The sequence below is a fragment of the Lepidothrix coronata genome, unplaced genomic scaffold, assembly GCF_001604755.1.
Source record: "Lepidothrix coronata isolate B3197 unplaced genomic scaffold, Lepidothrix_coronata-1.0 Scaffold229, whole genome shotgun sequence".
Taxonomy (NCBI): Eukaryota; Metazoa; Chordata; class Aves; order Passeriformes; family Pipridae; genus Lepidothrix; species Lepidothrix coronata.
This window is the reverse complement of record NW_016690409.1, coordinates 423,821-438,405: the sequence shown is the minus strand read 5'-3', so window position 1 is coordinate 438,405 and position 14,585 is coordinate 423,821. Positions and strand designations below refer to the sequence as shown.

At 66.8% G+C, this 14,585-nt stretch overlaps 2 protein-coding genes across 2 annotated transcripts; one reads left to right on the top strand and one right to left on the bottom strand.

Annotated features, from left to right (window-relative positions):
• The first annotated feature begins 970 nt into the window (after positions 1–970).
• HAP1 (huntingtin associated protein 1) lies at positions 971–13,337 on the top strand. Its single transcript, XM_017834060.1, has 17 exons — positions 971–1,081; positions 2,856–3,069; positions 3,543–3,734; positions 8,119–8,195; positions 8,315–8,431; positions 8,534–8,634; positions 8,842–8,950; positions 9,085–9,163; positions 9,266–9,396; positions 9,474–9,548; positions 9,634–9,771; positions 9,861–9,928; positions 10,015–10,182; positions 10,376–10,689; positions 10,777–10,995; positions 11,449–11,551; positions 12,383–13,337. Exons 1-17 carry the CDS (start codon positions 971–973, stop codon positions 12,777–12,779), a joined length of 2,613 nt encoding a protein of 870 aa, XP_017689549.1. The 3' UTR covers positions 12,780–13,337.
• A 261-nt stretch (positions 13,338–13,598) lies between these two features.
• Positions 13,599–14,006, bottom strand: LOC108506724 (gastrin/cholecystokinin-like peptide). Its single transcript, XM_017834059.1, has 2 exons — positions 13,814–14,006; positions 13,599–13,723 (listed from the first exon to the last, which is right to left on the bottom strand). The coding sequence occupies exons 1-2, from the start codon at positions 14,004–14,006 to the stop codon at positions 13,599–13,601; spliced, it is 318 nt and encodes a 105-aa protein (XP_017689548.1).
• Positions 14,007–14,585: the final 579 nt, after the last annotated feature.

The following is a 14,585-nucleotide window of genomic DNA, read 5'->3' as shown; positions in this document are numbered from 1 at the left end:
TGCTGCCCTGAGCCTGTTCTTCTGTTGGCTGGGGACGGTCGGTGAGATCCTCGGGGCAGCGGGGAGAAGGCAGCCATCGCCCTCCATGGGCCTGTGGGGGGTCCCTCCGTGGGGCAGGGTGACCTTGGTGAGCTCGTTCCCACGCTCAGCACCCGCTTTGCCTGGCCCAGGGCCCGGCTGCCGCAGAGCTCGGCAGGACACGGAGCCTCACGTGCCGTGCTCGGCACAGGAGTGAGCTGGGGACGAGGCAGCAGGAGCCGGTCTGGGAAGTGGGGAACATCCTGCCTGAGCTCAGCGCTGTGACTGCAGCCAACCCCGCTGCTCAGGGATATGGATCTGCTTCCTGCCACGGCCCGTGCCAGGACCAGCAAGGAGCAAAACAACAGCTGCTTTCCGGGCAGCCCCGACAGAGCCCAGTGCACTTCCCAAGGGCAGCGGGGCCAGGGCGACTCATAGGATGAGGCTGGGGGCCAGGCAGCCCTCAGCCTGCTGCGTGCACTGCTGGAGCAGGACACGGTCAGTGACAGGCCATGGCTCCAGCCCCGTGTGCCTGGGATGGGGGTTTGGCTGTGCTGAGCCTGGAGCTGCTCTCGTGGCTCCCAGCCAGCCCCGCTGCAGGTCGCAGGAATGTTCCTGGTGTTGGATCTGGCTGTCCCCCGGGTGCCAGCGGGCCTGGAGATGCCCCAGAGCTTGCGCCCTAGGAGGAACTAGGTCCTGCGACCATCCCGGGGCCATGGGCTGGGGCGTGCCCCCTGCACACCCTGGGGTGCCCTCACTGGGGCAGGACTGCACGTTCTGAGACCCTCAGTCCCACTGTGGCAGAGCTGCCAGGGGGCATGTCCGGGATTTTGGGGAAAAGCAGAGCCAGAGGATAGCTGGACCAGAGCAGCCGGAGCTGTTTGCGGGGTTCCCAGGGAGCGGCATCCCTGGGGAGGCTCCTGGAGAAGCGGGACGGACTACAGGTCCCAGCATGCCCGGCCGCGCTCCACACCTGCCGGGGAGCGGCTTCGTTACCGGCGGGGCCCGGCAGCGATGTCCGAGGGCCCCGCAGCCGCTGCCACGCCGGGAGCAGCGCCCAGCGGTGAGTGAGCCCCGGGACCCCTCGGGGTACCCGCACCTCCCGCCCCGGCACCACCGCTGCACCCAGACCCGCAGCCCCCGCATCCCCCGGTGCACCGAGCCCGAGGCTCTCCCGGTGTCCCGCGTTCCCCCAGGCTGCCCTCGGGCACCCCAAGACCGTGGGTGGCCCCCGTGGGCGAGCCCCAGGCTGAGGCCCTGGAGAATTTGCCTCGTCTCGTCCCTTCCTGGCGCTCGGCTTCCCCTCGGGAGGTGCCCGGGCAGGAGGGGCAGGGCAGGGCAGGGCGCAGCGGGCGCGGGTCTGCACAGGCACCCGGGGCGGGCTGAGCCGGGACCTCGCTCCGCCTGGCCCATGTCCCACCGGGACCACCGTCCTGCTCTCGCCCAGCTCCCGTGGGGCAGGTCACCAGGTCGTCGGGACCCGAACGCTGGTGGCGGGGGGACAGTGGGGTCCGGGGGGCGATGGGAACGGGGGTCGATGGGAGCTGCTCGCACGTGTCTCAGCAAGGTTCCCCTGGGGAGAGTGAATGTACGTGCAGGAGCTGGGCCAAAGTCAGACGCAGGGCTCTGGCAATCCCGGCTGAGCTGACTCACCGGCCGGGCTCCCTCCCCGGAGCCAGCGCAGCGCGGCACCTCGGCACGGTGGGTCCTTGTCCTTCCCCGGGGAGAAGAGGGTCTAGGGGGCTGGGGCTGGGAGCTGTTCTCTGGGCAGCACGATGCAACATGGGGCCCCGAGGTCTGCTGGTCCCGGTGCCATGGGGCAGAGGGCTGTGGGGGCTGTGGGTGTGCTTCGGAATGTGCATGTTGCCTCTTGCCCGTCCTGTGTGCCAGGGGGGTGCAGAGTGGCCTGGCCTGGGTGCTGTGGATGTGGCAGCAACCCTGAGCATGTGCCAGGAGGGAGGGCAGTGTAGATGAGGGGCTGCTGGTGCCACAGCCCCTACCGTGGTGGAAGTGGGAGCAGGGGTGGAGATGGGGCAGGGGGCTTGCACAAGGGGCTCCTGCCCCCCAGGGCTCAGGGGCAGCAGTGCCAGCACAGCCCAAATCAGGACTACTAGAGGTAGCAGGAAAGCAAGAATATCCTGGTTTTATGGCCTGTCTCATGATGTGTTTATGGTTGGGATGGGGCAGACACAGATGCTGCCCAGCCCTGCCCTGGGTGGCACAGCAGGTCCCTGCGCCTACAGAGGATAACAGACGGACTTTGCTCTCTAAGGTGGAGCTCCCAAGGGCTCTTACTGGCACTGCAGCTGTGTTTGCCCACTGCTAGGAAGCTCGAGGGCTCCTTCCTTGCTCACTCCATAGGCAGGGACCCAGCGGGGACCTCGAGGGGAGCAGGGTCCTGCCCCGTCCCTTCAGAGCATCTTCTGCCCTGTCTGGCCCTGGCGCTGATCCAGAAATCACCAAGTCTCTGCTTTGGTGCTGAGCCCCCCACGTCACAGCAGCCGCCACATAGCAGGTACACTGACCCCTCACCACCCCCAAACCTGCCCCACATTTGGGGTGGCTGCTGAGCTGGGGTCTGTTCCCACAGCCCCCCTGTCCCAGTGGCAGGGAGGAGGGACACCTGAGCCCTGGCTATGCCATCCAGGTCCTCACCAGCCCCCAGCCTGGCAGGTGTTGCCCCTGGGAGGGTGTTTTTCCCGTGGCAGGATGCTGGGGGATATGGAGGTGCAGGGTATGTCCCTGGTCCCTAGAGCGTCACCTGAACAGCTCCTTCTCCCCAGGCAGGGCCCGGAGAAGGGAATCTGCTGCCCAGCAGCGCCGCTCCAGGGAGGTAGGGTGGACGGTGCCCCTCCCCATGGCGGCTGGGCCCCCACGTAACGCCAGCCAAACTGGACACCGTGGTCCCACGAGAGAATCCCCCCGGCCAGAGCCCACCCGCCTGCCACCTCCGGCCCAGCCCAGACTCATCTGTCACTGCCTGTCCCCACACTGACCCGGCATCCCGTGGGTCGGACACGGGCACACACCGCGATGCCTCAACCATCACCGGTGGGTAGGGATGGGCAGTGCCAGTAAGTGGCCCAGGGGAACTGGGAAAAGGGGGGGGAAGAGCTGGGGCAACTCTGGGCTGGTCCTGCATCCTGCCCCCATCCTGTTGCTGGGGCTGAGCCACTGTCCTGGCATCCTTCACCCCACACTGTGCTCTGTCCCCGGCACCACTCGGCCGGGCAGAGCGTGGCCAGGAGATGGCAGTAGGACCCTGCCTGCAGGCAGCAGGGGGGCGAGGGGGAGCAGGGCAGAGCTGGGGGGGGATGTCCCTGTGTGCCACGCTGCGGGGGATCCCCCAGTCCCCACAAGAGTGGCTTTGGGGGCAGACCCATCTGGTGGCACCAGCCTCAAACCCTGAGGGGACAGAGGGGGCTGAGGGATGTAGGAAGTGCTCCCCTGCCAAGGCCCCCATGCACCCCATTGCCCTCATGTGCCCCCAACCCTGGGCTGACACCATGCCCCTCTGTCCCCAGAGCTGTGCAGTGGGGACATCCCCGAGGTGGAGATCATCAGCCTGCTGGGCGAGCAGCTGCCCCGCTACACGCTGCGGGCTGACACCGTCTTTGGCTACGACCACGGTGACTGGCTGAGAGCCCCCCTCGGCCCCCCACAGCCAGCGGCCCCCCTCGCCCCCCAGCAGATCGAGGAGACCCTGCAGTATTTCCGTGAGTGCCCGTGGGCTGGTGAGGGCGGCGGGGCTGGCAAGGGCAGCGGGGCACAGGCTGCAGCAGCTGCGCGGGGTCGGGACGGCGAGGGCAGCCCCGGAGCTAATCACTGCTAACGGGATTGACGGGCTGGATTTCCTCACCCAGAACATCCCCGGCTAATTCTGAGAGCAGCTTCTGCTGAGCCGAGCCGGATGCTGGGAGAGAGCCTCTGTCTTCTCCAGGGACCCCCTGCACGTCCCTGCTCCCCTGCACTGTGCCGTGGGCTTGCAGGGGTGGCACACTGGTGGGGTTGGCAGAGAGTGTGCCAGTGAATCCCAGTGCTGCTGTCCCCCCAGACATGACAGCCTGACAGGCATTGTGGGGGCGCTGGTGCAAAGTCCCCAGAGCCATGGGGTGTGGATACCTGGGGGGAGACCCCACAGCCCCCATGGCTAGGCAGGGGCAATGCCCACGGTGCTGTGATGAGGCCCATTCCTGGTGTGGGGTTGGGGTTCAGCGGGGGTTCAGCACAGACGGATTATCTCTGCTTTGTTTCTGCCTCTGGCCTGCGTGTGGCAGGGACAGGATTAGAGCGAGGGGCTGGGGCAGATGGGTGTGGGGCAGCAGGAGACAGATGGGGCTGAGGCTCCCAACCCCCTGCCCACGCCAGGCTGGGGTGGGGGCAAGCCCTCTCCATGCCCTGCCGGTGTTTGCAGCCTTCCCCATCTGGCTGCTCCCCTCTCTGTTCAGCAGGCAGTGGGGTGCAGCCCCCCAGCCATCAGCACCCCTGACCCTGCAGTGACAGTACAAGGGATTGAGCCCCAAGCCCTGTCCCTGTGCCACAGGGCAGGGAGCACCCGGCTCTGCAGGACCCTGGCACCCCCATCCATGGGACCTGCTGTTCTCAATGCCAGACCCCTGCAGGTCACAGTTCCCCCAGTGCCGATGGCGTGTGTGGGTGTGGAGGGGGCCCATGGCGTCATCCCTTTACCCAAACCTTTAAGCTGCCGTCAGAAATAGCCCCCTGTAATCTGCTTGAGCAGACACGGGGAACCTGCCCACAAATCCTGGGGCAGGGGATTAGGAAGAAGCAGCTCTTGCCTGTCCACGCAGAGACGTGTGCTCAAGTCCTTGGGGTCCCTGGGGGGTGGGCACCCAGTGCTGGCTGTGTCCCTCACCGAGGGAAACACCAGTGCCAGGAGGAGGGAGAGGCTGGGACTGAGGGCACCTGCTCCGACCCCTCCTCTGGGAGGGGTCCAGTGGTTAGGCAGGACACGGTCAGTGTCAGGATTCCAGTGGGTGGGAGTCCAGCAGGAGAAGGAAGGCGTCCGTGAGGGGCAACTCCAGCCGCGTCCATTCATCCATTATTTGGGTGCTAACGAGGAAGGGCGTTGGGGCAGGTGATGGGGATGGGCAGAGCATGCGTTGGCATTACCAGCGTCACACCCACGCAGCTTGTGCTACGTGCCAGCCAGCTCCTCCATAATTCAGCACACCATGATTTATTCAGCTTTCCTGCTTCCGTGCTGCCTCTGCAGCAGGGTGGTTGTGGGGAGCTGAGGGTGCCAGCCAGGGAGCACAGGGAGCCTCGATGGGGCATGGAGGGGGCCAGGCTCGTGCCAGCCCGTGCTCAGAGCCAAGGGGTGCTGAGTGGGATGGAAAAGCCCTTTCCCAGCTCACGGACCGGGCGGGTCCCAGCACAGCACTGGGCCCTGCGTGTGCAGGGTGTGTGATGGCTGTGTGGGTGATGATGGGGGGACCAGGCCTGGGGTGGCAGAGCAGGGCTGGCTGGAAAAAGCAGACCCTGATCCTCACAGGGCCCAAAACCATTCCCTGTCCCTCCCAAGGGGCAGAAGCCGCTGTCTGTGCATAACCCTTAGGGTCAGCCCTGTGGAGCTGCTACATGGGGACCCCCAGTGTCCCCTCCACATTCATCATCACCCTTGGGGACCCATGTGTCCAGACCCCCCATGTCCATGAGCTGGGACCAGAGGGGGGACACAGAGCCCAACTGCACCAGCCCCCCGGGGCTGAGCAGGGTTGTCGCAGTGAGTGCCCCAACGGGAAGCCCGGTCCTGGGATGTCCGAGAGAGACCGTGTGCCCGAGGTGGCTCGTGGGTGTGGGGGGAGTGGGCACTCCCGAGCAGCCTCTGACACCCCCCGGCGCCCCCGCCCCGCTCCCGCCCGGCCCCGCCCCCGCCCGGTCCCGGCCCCAGCCCCAGCCCCGGCCCCGCCGCCGGGGGACGCGCCGGGCAGGTGCGAGCGGACGGAGCGACCCTATAAATAGGGGAGGGAGAGACTGCAGCGGCTCCGCTCGGCGCGGCTGGGCACGGCTGGGCACGGCTGGGTGGGCTCGGCACGATGGAGATCTGGAGCAGCCCCGCCGCCTACGACGAGTTAAACGGGAACGCGGAGCGCGGCGGCGGCGCCGACCCCATCGCCCGGGAGCTGGAGGAAGGTGAGGGCGGCCCGGGCGGTCCCGCCCCGGCGGTGGGGATGGGGATGGGGATGGGGATGCGGCTGCAGCGGGGCCGGGCTCCCCTGGGGCTGGTCCGGAGCGGCGGGGCCGGGGTCTCTCCCGTGACCGGGGCAGGTCCGGAGCGGTGATCTCGGCTGGGGTCTCCCCCCGGCGGTGCCGTCCCCTCCCCGCCCGTGTGTTCCCGCAGCCCGGTCCCGCTCGCTGCGTTCCGGGGCAGCCGCCACCCAGTCCCTTGGGGACCTCCAGGCTCACCCCGATCCTAAGGAGACCTGTCCCCTCGCCTAAGGAGACCTGTCTCCTCGGAGGCGGGGAGCGGGTGGAGGGACAGGGTGAGAGCCCCCGCCAGGTCTGCGTGTGCCCGTGGGGATGGGGGTCCCTCCTCCCTCCCCCTCCCGCATCCCGCCGGATCGGGCCTGCAGATGGGTGTTTACATGTTTGCCAGCGCTGCAGCCCCCGTCTCCCAGGGCCAGCCGCTCGCTCCAACCGTAACGATGCTCATGCTCTAATTATTTCCAATTAATGGCTCAGGGGCCTGACGAGGTGCAGTTGGGGACCCCCGCGGGGAGCGGGCACTGTTGGGGGTGTGTAGAGGGGGTTGAGGCTGGAGCTGGGGTTGGCTCCTCTTCCCATGCATGTGTTTGGGGTACATGCCCACTGGGGCGTGGGGCAACACTCAGGGCAGTGAGGACTGGAGGGGACCGGGGTGTCGAGTGGGGGCATTGCCATGACAACACACTCACCATTACACAACCCCAGCTGGGGCGGCCTAATGGGATTTGTGTGGCTGAGCCTCCCCCGTTAACCCACTTCGTCTGCAGGACTGGGGAGTGGCTGTGACTGGGGACGTGGGTGGAGGCCTTGAGTGCAGCCAGTGCTGCTCAACCAGGGGAAACTGAGGCACGGACCCTTGGGGCAGCAGAGCATCAGCAAGAACATCAGGAGTGCTGTGTGGTGTGGGCAGGGTGCGGGGTACAGGCAGGTCTCGGGGTGTAAGCAGGGTCTGGGGCGCAGCCTCCTGGTTCCCTCTCACCACACAGCTCCAGTGCTGCCATCTGGGTGTGTGCCCGGCACTGTCTGGCAGCGCCTGCGGGCACAGTTGGCAGGATCGGTACTGGGGAGACAGACATCTCCATCCTTGTGCCTCCTCTCCCATCCAGAGAGCCAGACAGTGGCCAGGGGAGGCAGGGCCATGGTTGGGGCCCGTTCCATTGTGGTGGTGTTGGCGTTGGGGGCAGCTGCCTGTTCCCACAGTGTGCTGCCCACAGCTGCCTCTGCCCCTGTTGCTGAGTGGATCGTTGTGTTGTGCAGCTGGAGGGGCATTGGGTGGGTGCAGGGTGCAGCATCCCCTCCCCCAGAGAGAAACTAGGGCAGGGCTGGCTTCTCGGGGGGGGGGCTGGGGGAGGGGGCTGGGACAGATTGGAGGGGACGCTGCCTGTGAGCCCGGCTCAGCGTGGTGCCACCCACAGCTATTTACTCTGGAGCTCCAGCCTGCTTTCTGCTGGAAATGTCACCTCCAATCCCATCTCCACTGCTGGCCTTTCCCCGTCCTTCCTTCCCATCCGTGTGTCCAGTGGTGGGGCTGGCACTGTGCCTGTGCTGGGGGCTTGGCACTTTCCTTGCCACCCGGAGGTGCAGGCGGGGTTGGGGGGGAGGTGTGAGCCCCCCGTTTCCCATGATGGTGGCATGGCTGTGGGCATCCCCACCCACCTCTGCCTGGCACCATGCCAGGTGCTGCCCAGCAGATAAAAGGTCCTTTTTGGTGACCAGCCTGGAGCAGCCTTGTGCTGCCTCCCTCCCATTCCCGTCATTGTGCAGCTCCAGAGAGAGCAGTGACATGGACTGGGGGGCAGTGGGGTGACAGTGCTGAGCCCCTGGGCCAGTGCTCCCTCAGTGTGGGGGTTCACCTTTCGACCTCTCCCCCAGTCCTGTGTGCTGAGCGGGTGGTCAGGATCACCAAGACCTACCACGACATCGACGCCGTCACCAACCTGCTGGATGAGGTATGTTGGACCCCCCACCTGTGTGAGGGCTGGGGGGCTGTTGGGATCCCGGGGACACGGGGATGGGTGAGGACTGGGGAAGGGATGAGTCCTGGCTGAGGCAGACCTGCTCCTTGCAGAAGGAGCGGGACCTGGAGCTGGCGGCGCGCATCGGGCAGTCCCTGCTGAAGCAGAACCGGAGCCTGACCGAGCGCAATGAGCTGCTGGAGGAGCAGCTGGAGTTGGCCAAGGAGGAGGTAACAGCTCCTGGGCACAGGTCCAGGCCTTGGCCTCCTGTGTGCCCCCCTGGGGTGGCTGTGGTCCCCTTGGCCATGTCCTGAAGCCCTTTGTCTCTCCAGATTGCGCAGCTGCGCCATGAGGTCTCCATGCGGGATGACCTTCTCCACTTTTACACCACCACGACAGAGGAGAGCGAGCCCACCACCACCACCTCCACACCGTGAGTGGGAGTCCCTCACTGCTGTTCCTCTGGGTTGGGCAGGAACTGTCACCACTACCAGGGTAGCCCTGGACGTGCTCCCTTCCCTCCCCTCCCTCGGCTGTGGCTCCAGCAGCACAGAGCTGAGTTGTTGCAGTTTCCTGCCTGGGTGGGCAGCCCCATCCTGCCCGCACTGCAGGTGCTCAGTGCCATCCCTGCTGTCCTCAGGCTGCGCCGGCACGAGTCTTCACTGTCCCTGCAGCAGTACTTCCAGTACGACACCTTGCAGCAGAAGCTGAAATGCCTGGAGGAGGAGAACCAGAAGCTCCGCATGGAGGTGAGCAGAGCCAGCTGGTGGATGCCCTGCAGTGCCCACCTCTGCCCCACTCACTGCAGGGGGACCCGAGCAGCCTCCCAGGGAGGTGGGAGGTCCTGCCCATCACACTCAGCCCCTCCAACCGTCTCCTCCAGGCCACCAGCATCGCCACAGAGACTTGCCAGTATGAGGACCAGGAGCAGCAGCTGATGATCGACTGCGTGGAGCAGTTCTGTATGTGGGGCTGGGGGGTCTGCAGGCAGTGCCCAGCACCGCTGCGTGGGCTGGGGCTGGGTGGCCGTGCCCCGGCGGTGACGGACCCCGGCCCTCCCGCAGCCGAAGCGAGCCAGCAGGTCGTTCACCTGTCGGAGGAGCTGGCGCACCGGGCGGAGGACGCGGCGCGGCAGCAGGAGGAGATCACGCAGCTCCTGGCGCAGGTCGCGGACCTGCAGCAGAAGTGCCGCTCGGTGAGGGTCCCTGCCCGTGCCGGGGGTGGGGGGGTGGCGCGGGCACAGCGCCCTGACGTGCCCGCTCCTGCCCGCAGTACGGCTCCGAGGTGGAGGAGCTCCAGCAGCACCTGACTGCGGCGAAGGAGGTGCAGCAGCAGCTCCGGATGGAGGTGAGGGCCGTGGGTGTCCCGGCCGGTGGGGGGTCCTGCCAGCTGCCCCCGGGGCCGTGCCCGAGCCGTGCCCGTGTCCCCGCAGCTGCGGGACCTGCAGGAGAAGTACGCGGAGTGCGGCGGGATGCTGCAGGAAGCGCAGGAGGAGGTGAAGAGCCTGCGGAGCCGCAGCTTGCCCAACAGCACCGTGAGCCGCTACAGCGCGGCCAGTCTGCTGCCCGTGGTGAGCGCCCGGGGGCGCGGGGTGGGGCACGGTGGGGGTGGGTGTTGCTGCTCTCCCCTCTACTGACAGTGCGTCCCCCCTGTCTCCAGGACTCGCTGGCTGCTGAGATCAAGGGCATGATGAGGAAGAGGACTGACAGCTCCTCCTCGGACTACAAGTGAGCGCTGGCACCGGTGGCTCGTGCACTGCCATGGGATGGAAGGCTCGGAGGGTGCCTGGCTCACTCCCACCCGCTTCCTGCAGGAGTTACCTGCGCGTCTTCGAGACGGTGAAGGCAGTGAACCAGGCAGCCAAAGCCAAGTCTTGCTCCGAGTCTCCCCACCACATGCCAGGCTCCAAGCAGTTGTCAGCCGCCCACTCTGGGGGGGCCAGCACCCCCCACATCAGCTGCTCCGGCTCGGAGGGTGCCCGGTGAGTGCTGGGGGGGGTTAACTGGGGCCAGGTGGGACAGCGGCTGCCCCTGCACTGGAGACGATGTGCTGGTGACCTGCTGGTCACACGGGAGCAGGAATGAGCCTGGGGCAGGGAGGGCAGGATCCAGCACAGCCCGGGGTGCGGTGCGGGACCACTGCCCTGGGCACCCTAACCCTGTGCCTGCCAGCAGGGCCGGGGGGTCCGGCGGGGCCCGCTGGGCAGCCCCGGGCCGGCAGGACCTGGAGGCGGCGGTGCAGCGGCTGTCGGCGCGGCAGCAGAGCCACTCCTCCGAGGAGCGCTCCTTCTTCGAGGCCGAGCGGGAGCGCAAGCTCTGGCGCCTGAGGGACGGGGCGAACTCCAGCGGCTTCCTCACCCCCAACGAGAGCATCGTCTCCACGGGGACCAGCTACTCGGGGGGCTCGGAGCTCACCGCCGGCTCCACCTTTTCCCTCGGCTCCCTCACGTACCTGCCCGACAAGCTGCAGATCGTGAAGCCACTGGAAGGTGAGGGGCAGAGGGGGTGCAGAGCTGGAGCTGCCATGAGGGTCCAACGACACCAACTGAGCCCCCCCGGCTGTGTTCTGTCCCCAGGCTCTGTGACACTCCACCACTGGCAGCAGCTGGCACAACCCAACCTGGGCGGGATCCTGGTGCCCCGTCCCGGGGTGCTCACCAAAGACTTCAGGCAGCTGGACATCGACCTGGAGGAGGTGTACAGCCTCAATGACCTGGAGGAGGATGATGTGGACACTGGCTCCTTCCAGCTGCTCCCTACCTCAACACCCGCCAAAGCCAAGGAGCGCCCCAGGGGTGAGCGCGGGGCGAGGGGACGGAGGGGACGTGGCCCCCAGGACACCCCTGTCCTCCTGCCCAGGCTTCCCGTCGCTCCCCCCTGCACTCTCCCCTCTTGCAGCAGCCTGTCCCTGCCACCCCCCTGTCCCCGCGGGGACTCTCCGTCTGCAGCTGCGCGAGGGCCCTTCTCCGGCAGCCGCCCCGGCGGGGTGAGCCCTGTCCGTCACCCCGGTGTGCCCCTGTTGGCCCCCGGCCGTGTGGAGGGGGCAGGTCTGGGACAGACGGCATCTCCCGGTGCCACCTGTGCTCACAGCCCCCTCTGAGCAGGCACCGCGCCCCAGCTCTGCTGGAGCTCTGCCCCGCGCACGGAGCTCCTGGCCCGGCTTCGGCTCTCCCGCCTGCCCCCAGCCCCGCTCTCTGCCTGTGTCCTGCCCCTCTCCCCGTTGACCCCTTGTCTCCTGTCCCTTCCAGTGTTCCTCTCTGTTAACAACCTCCCCCAGACCCCGTCTACCTTCACCATCACCACCTGCCACATCCTCCACCCCACCACTGCGATCACCACGGTGACACCCAGGTAAGGCGCGTGGCCCCTCCCACCGCCTGCGCTGCCTGCACCCGCCCCGCTGTGCCCCCCGGCTCTCGCTGTGCCCCCCGGCTCTCGCTGTGCCCCCCGGCTCTCGCTGTGCCCCCCGGCTCTCGCTGCCTCAACCCCTGCCTGGCTCCCTGCAGCTCGAGGAAGCCGCAGCCAGGTGCCACTTGCAGCCCCTGATGCTCTGAGAGATGCCAGCACTTGAAGTATCCCCAAATCTGGCTGCTGGGCTGTCTGCGTGCCCGTGGGGAGCTGAGACCACCCTTTCTCCCCCCCCCGCCCCCTCCTGCACTGTAGCACCCTGAGGGGATGGAGAGCCTTCCTGGGGGGCTCAGCCTGGGGAGCAGCGCCCTGGGCACAGAGCAGTGTGTGCTCCTGGCACTCTGGGGAAAGGACATGGCTGGGCAGCAGCCAGGACATTTCCCCAGCTGGGTTCTGGGCTGACCCTTCATTAATGAGCACCGGTGATTAGCCCTAATGAGCCCCTCCAGGCTCCTTGGGGTTCGGTGTGAGCTGGAGTTCACTGTTAGACACAGCCCTGCATGTCTGGAAATTGCTTGTGGAGCAGGGACTGTGTTCCAATCCTTCCTGGCTGCTGAGCTGGAGGGGCATGGCCACAGCCCCCCAGCACCTGGCCCTGAGCTTTGAGGTACTGGGCAGTTTGCAGCTCGGGGGTGTCCCATAGCCCAAGGCTCATTAGGTGAAGGAGGAAAGGGGGTCCTGCTCTGCCCGAGGCCCCTCCTGGCCCCTGCAGCAGCATCCCCTGGGCCAGGGTCCCCCACTGACCCCTCCCTTCTGCTTTCTCTTCCCCTCCAGTCTGTATCATGCCGTCGTGCCTTCTTGTGGGCCCTTTGAGGGGCTGAGCCTCAGCAGCCCCTCGCCAGAACAGTCTCCCCCCACGCTGGTGCTTGGCCCTGGACCCCCAAGCACCCCCGTGGGACTCTTCAGGCTCTTGCTGGGGCGAGATTCCCACTCGGCACCAGGGACTGGATTGTGGCGGGCCCCCTCACTCTGCTCCCAGGACTCCCAGCACGCTGAGCCCCAGCCCTCCCCTGTGCCCCGGGGGCAGGATGGATCCCCACCCAGGAGCAGCATCTTCAGCTGGAACCTGGTGGAGAAGCTGCGGCGCCTGGGGCTGGACAAGGTGGTGGCCAGAGGGGAGATGTCCCGTGCCCAGGGAGGGCACAGGGGGGCCCGGGGCACCCTGACGTGACACTGCTGCAGAGCCCCCAGGCTCACGGTGAGACACATCCTCTTCCTTGCCCATCCACGGGGAAACGGAGACAGGACAAGCTTCAGCCTCCTCTCCAGGTGCTGCCCAGGACCGGCAGCACTCCCGGCACTTGAGGAGGGCTTTGCCCTGGCTGCAAGGACAGAACCCAGCACTGCTCCCCATGTGTGGGGGGTGCAGGGGGTGCCGACTGACCCTGTCCCTGCTGGGGGTAATGGACCCTTCACAGGAGCCAGTTTCTGGCAATAAGAACTGTTCCTGCTTCTGCTGAGCCTGTTCAAGGAGTGAGGGGCAGCTTGGCCCTTCGGGGCTCTCCAGAGCTGCAGCAAAGGGCGATGCTCAGGTGGGTCCTGGGGGAACCTGCGTGTGCCAGGGGAGATCCCCCCAGCCCAGGCTGGGCCCCTGGCCAGCACCCGGACTGGCTTTTAAAAGGAATGGTGGTTTAAACTCTTTCCCACTCACTGAGTAGCAATAGTAGCAGCACCCGCAGCTCGGGTTGTTTCTTGGGGTGCTGCTGTTGCTCCCACTGGCCACGTCCCTCACCCCAGGCTGTGCCCTGTCCCCTGGCAAATAAATGTGAAGTCACAGAGCAGCTTGTGTGCGCTGTGTCCGCTGCCGTGGGCAGTTGGGTCTCTGCCCTGTGCTTCCCTGTGGGGCTGGGGGCAAATTCCCCCTGCCCACCCTTCCCAAGCTCTCCCCAGCACAGCCCTGGGTGCAGCAGCCGTAGTGCCAGAGTTTTATTGCAGGAAGGGACACACACCGAGCGCGTGGGTGCCGTGCATGGTCAGCCCAGCCCCGTGGCTACGCGGCATCGGCCCCGTCCTCGGCGCTGCGGCGGCCGAAGTCCATCCAGTCGGGGTAGTAGTGCTCGTGCAGGGCCTCCATCCCCTCGTCCTCGTGCACGAAGCCCTTGTGGTTGTTCAGCTCTGCCAGGGCAAGGGTGGCAGTTAGAGCTGGCACAGGGGGGCCGGGCTGTGCCCCCCAAGGGCTGCCCACCCCTGCTGCCCTCCTGGTACCTGTGAGGGCGTGGGGCAGGAACCGGGACAGGAGGTGCTGCTGCTCCTGGGACAGGTACTCGGGCCAGTCGCGCCGCACCAGGCTGGGGGGGTGCTGGTGGGGGTCCCCCCCAGCGCCCGGTGCCACGGGCCAGCACAGGCAGGAGGTCACGGCGATGGTGAGGATGAGGCCGAAGCACAGGGTCACCTTCATGGCTGTGGAGAGACTGAGAGGGGAGGGGAGTGGAGGGGCTGCAGCCCCCCAACCAGACATGCTCAGCCTGCAGGGCGCTCCTGCTGGGGTCTGGCCAGTTCACAGTCCCCTCTGTCCCTTCCTATGGGTTCCCAGCCCCCTCCATCCCTCCCATCTGCTCCTCAACTCTTCTCCATCTTCTCCATCCCTGACTCCCAGCTGGTCCCCAAGATGCCTCCGGACAGCGGCAGAACCCTGTGGGACTCACCTGCAGGCTCTGGGGCTCGGTGGATGTCCTGGCAGAGTGTCCTGGTGGGGTGTCCTGGCGGGGTGTCTGGGTGGGTGTCTCTGTGGGTGCCTCTCTCCAGGGTCTCTGTGGCTCAGTCCTGCTTTTAAAGGCACTGCTGCAGCTGCCCCACCCCGGGGCGGCTCCACACCCACCCACCTCCCCTATGGGGGGGCCCCACAGGCTCCTGTGTGTGCTCACAGACACACAGACACACACAGACAGAGTGCTCACACACAGACACACACTGAGCACTCACACAGACACACACAGACAGAGTGCTCACACACAGACACACACTGAGCACTCACACA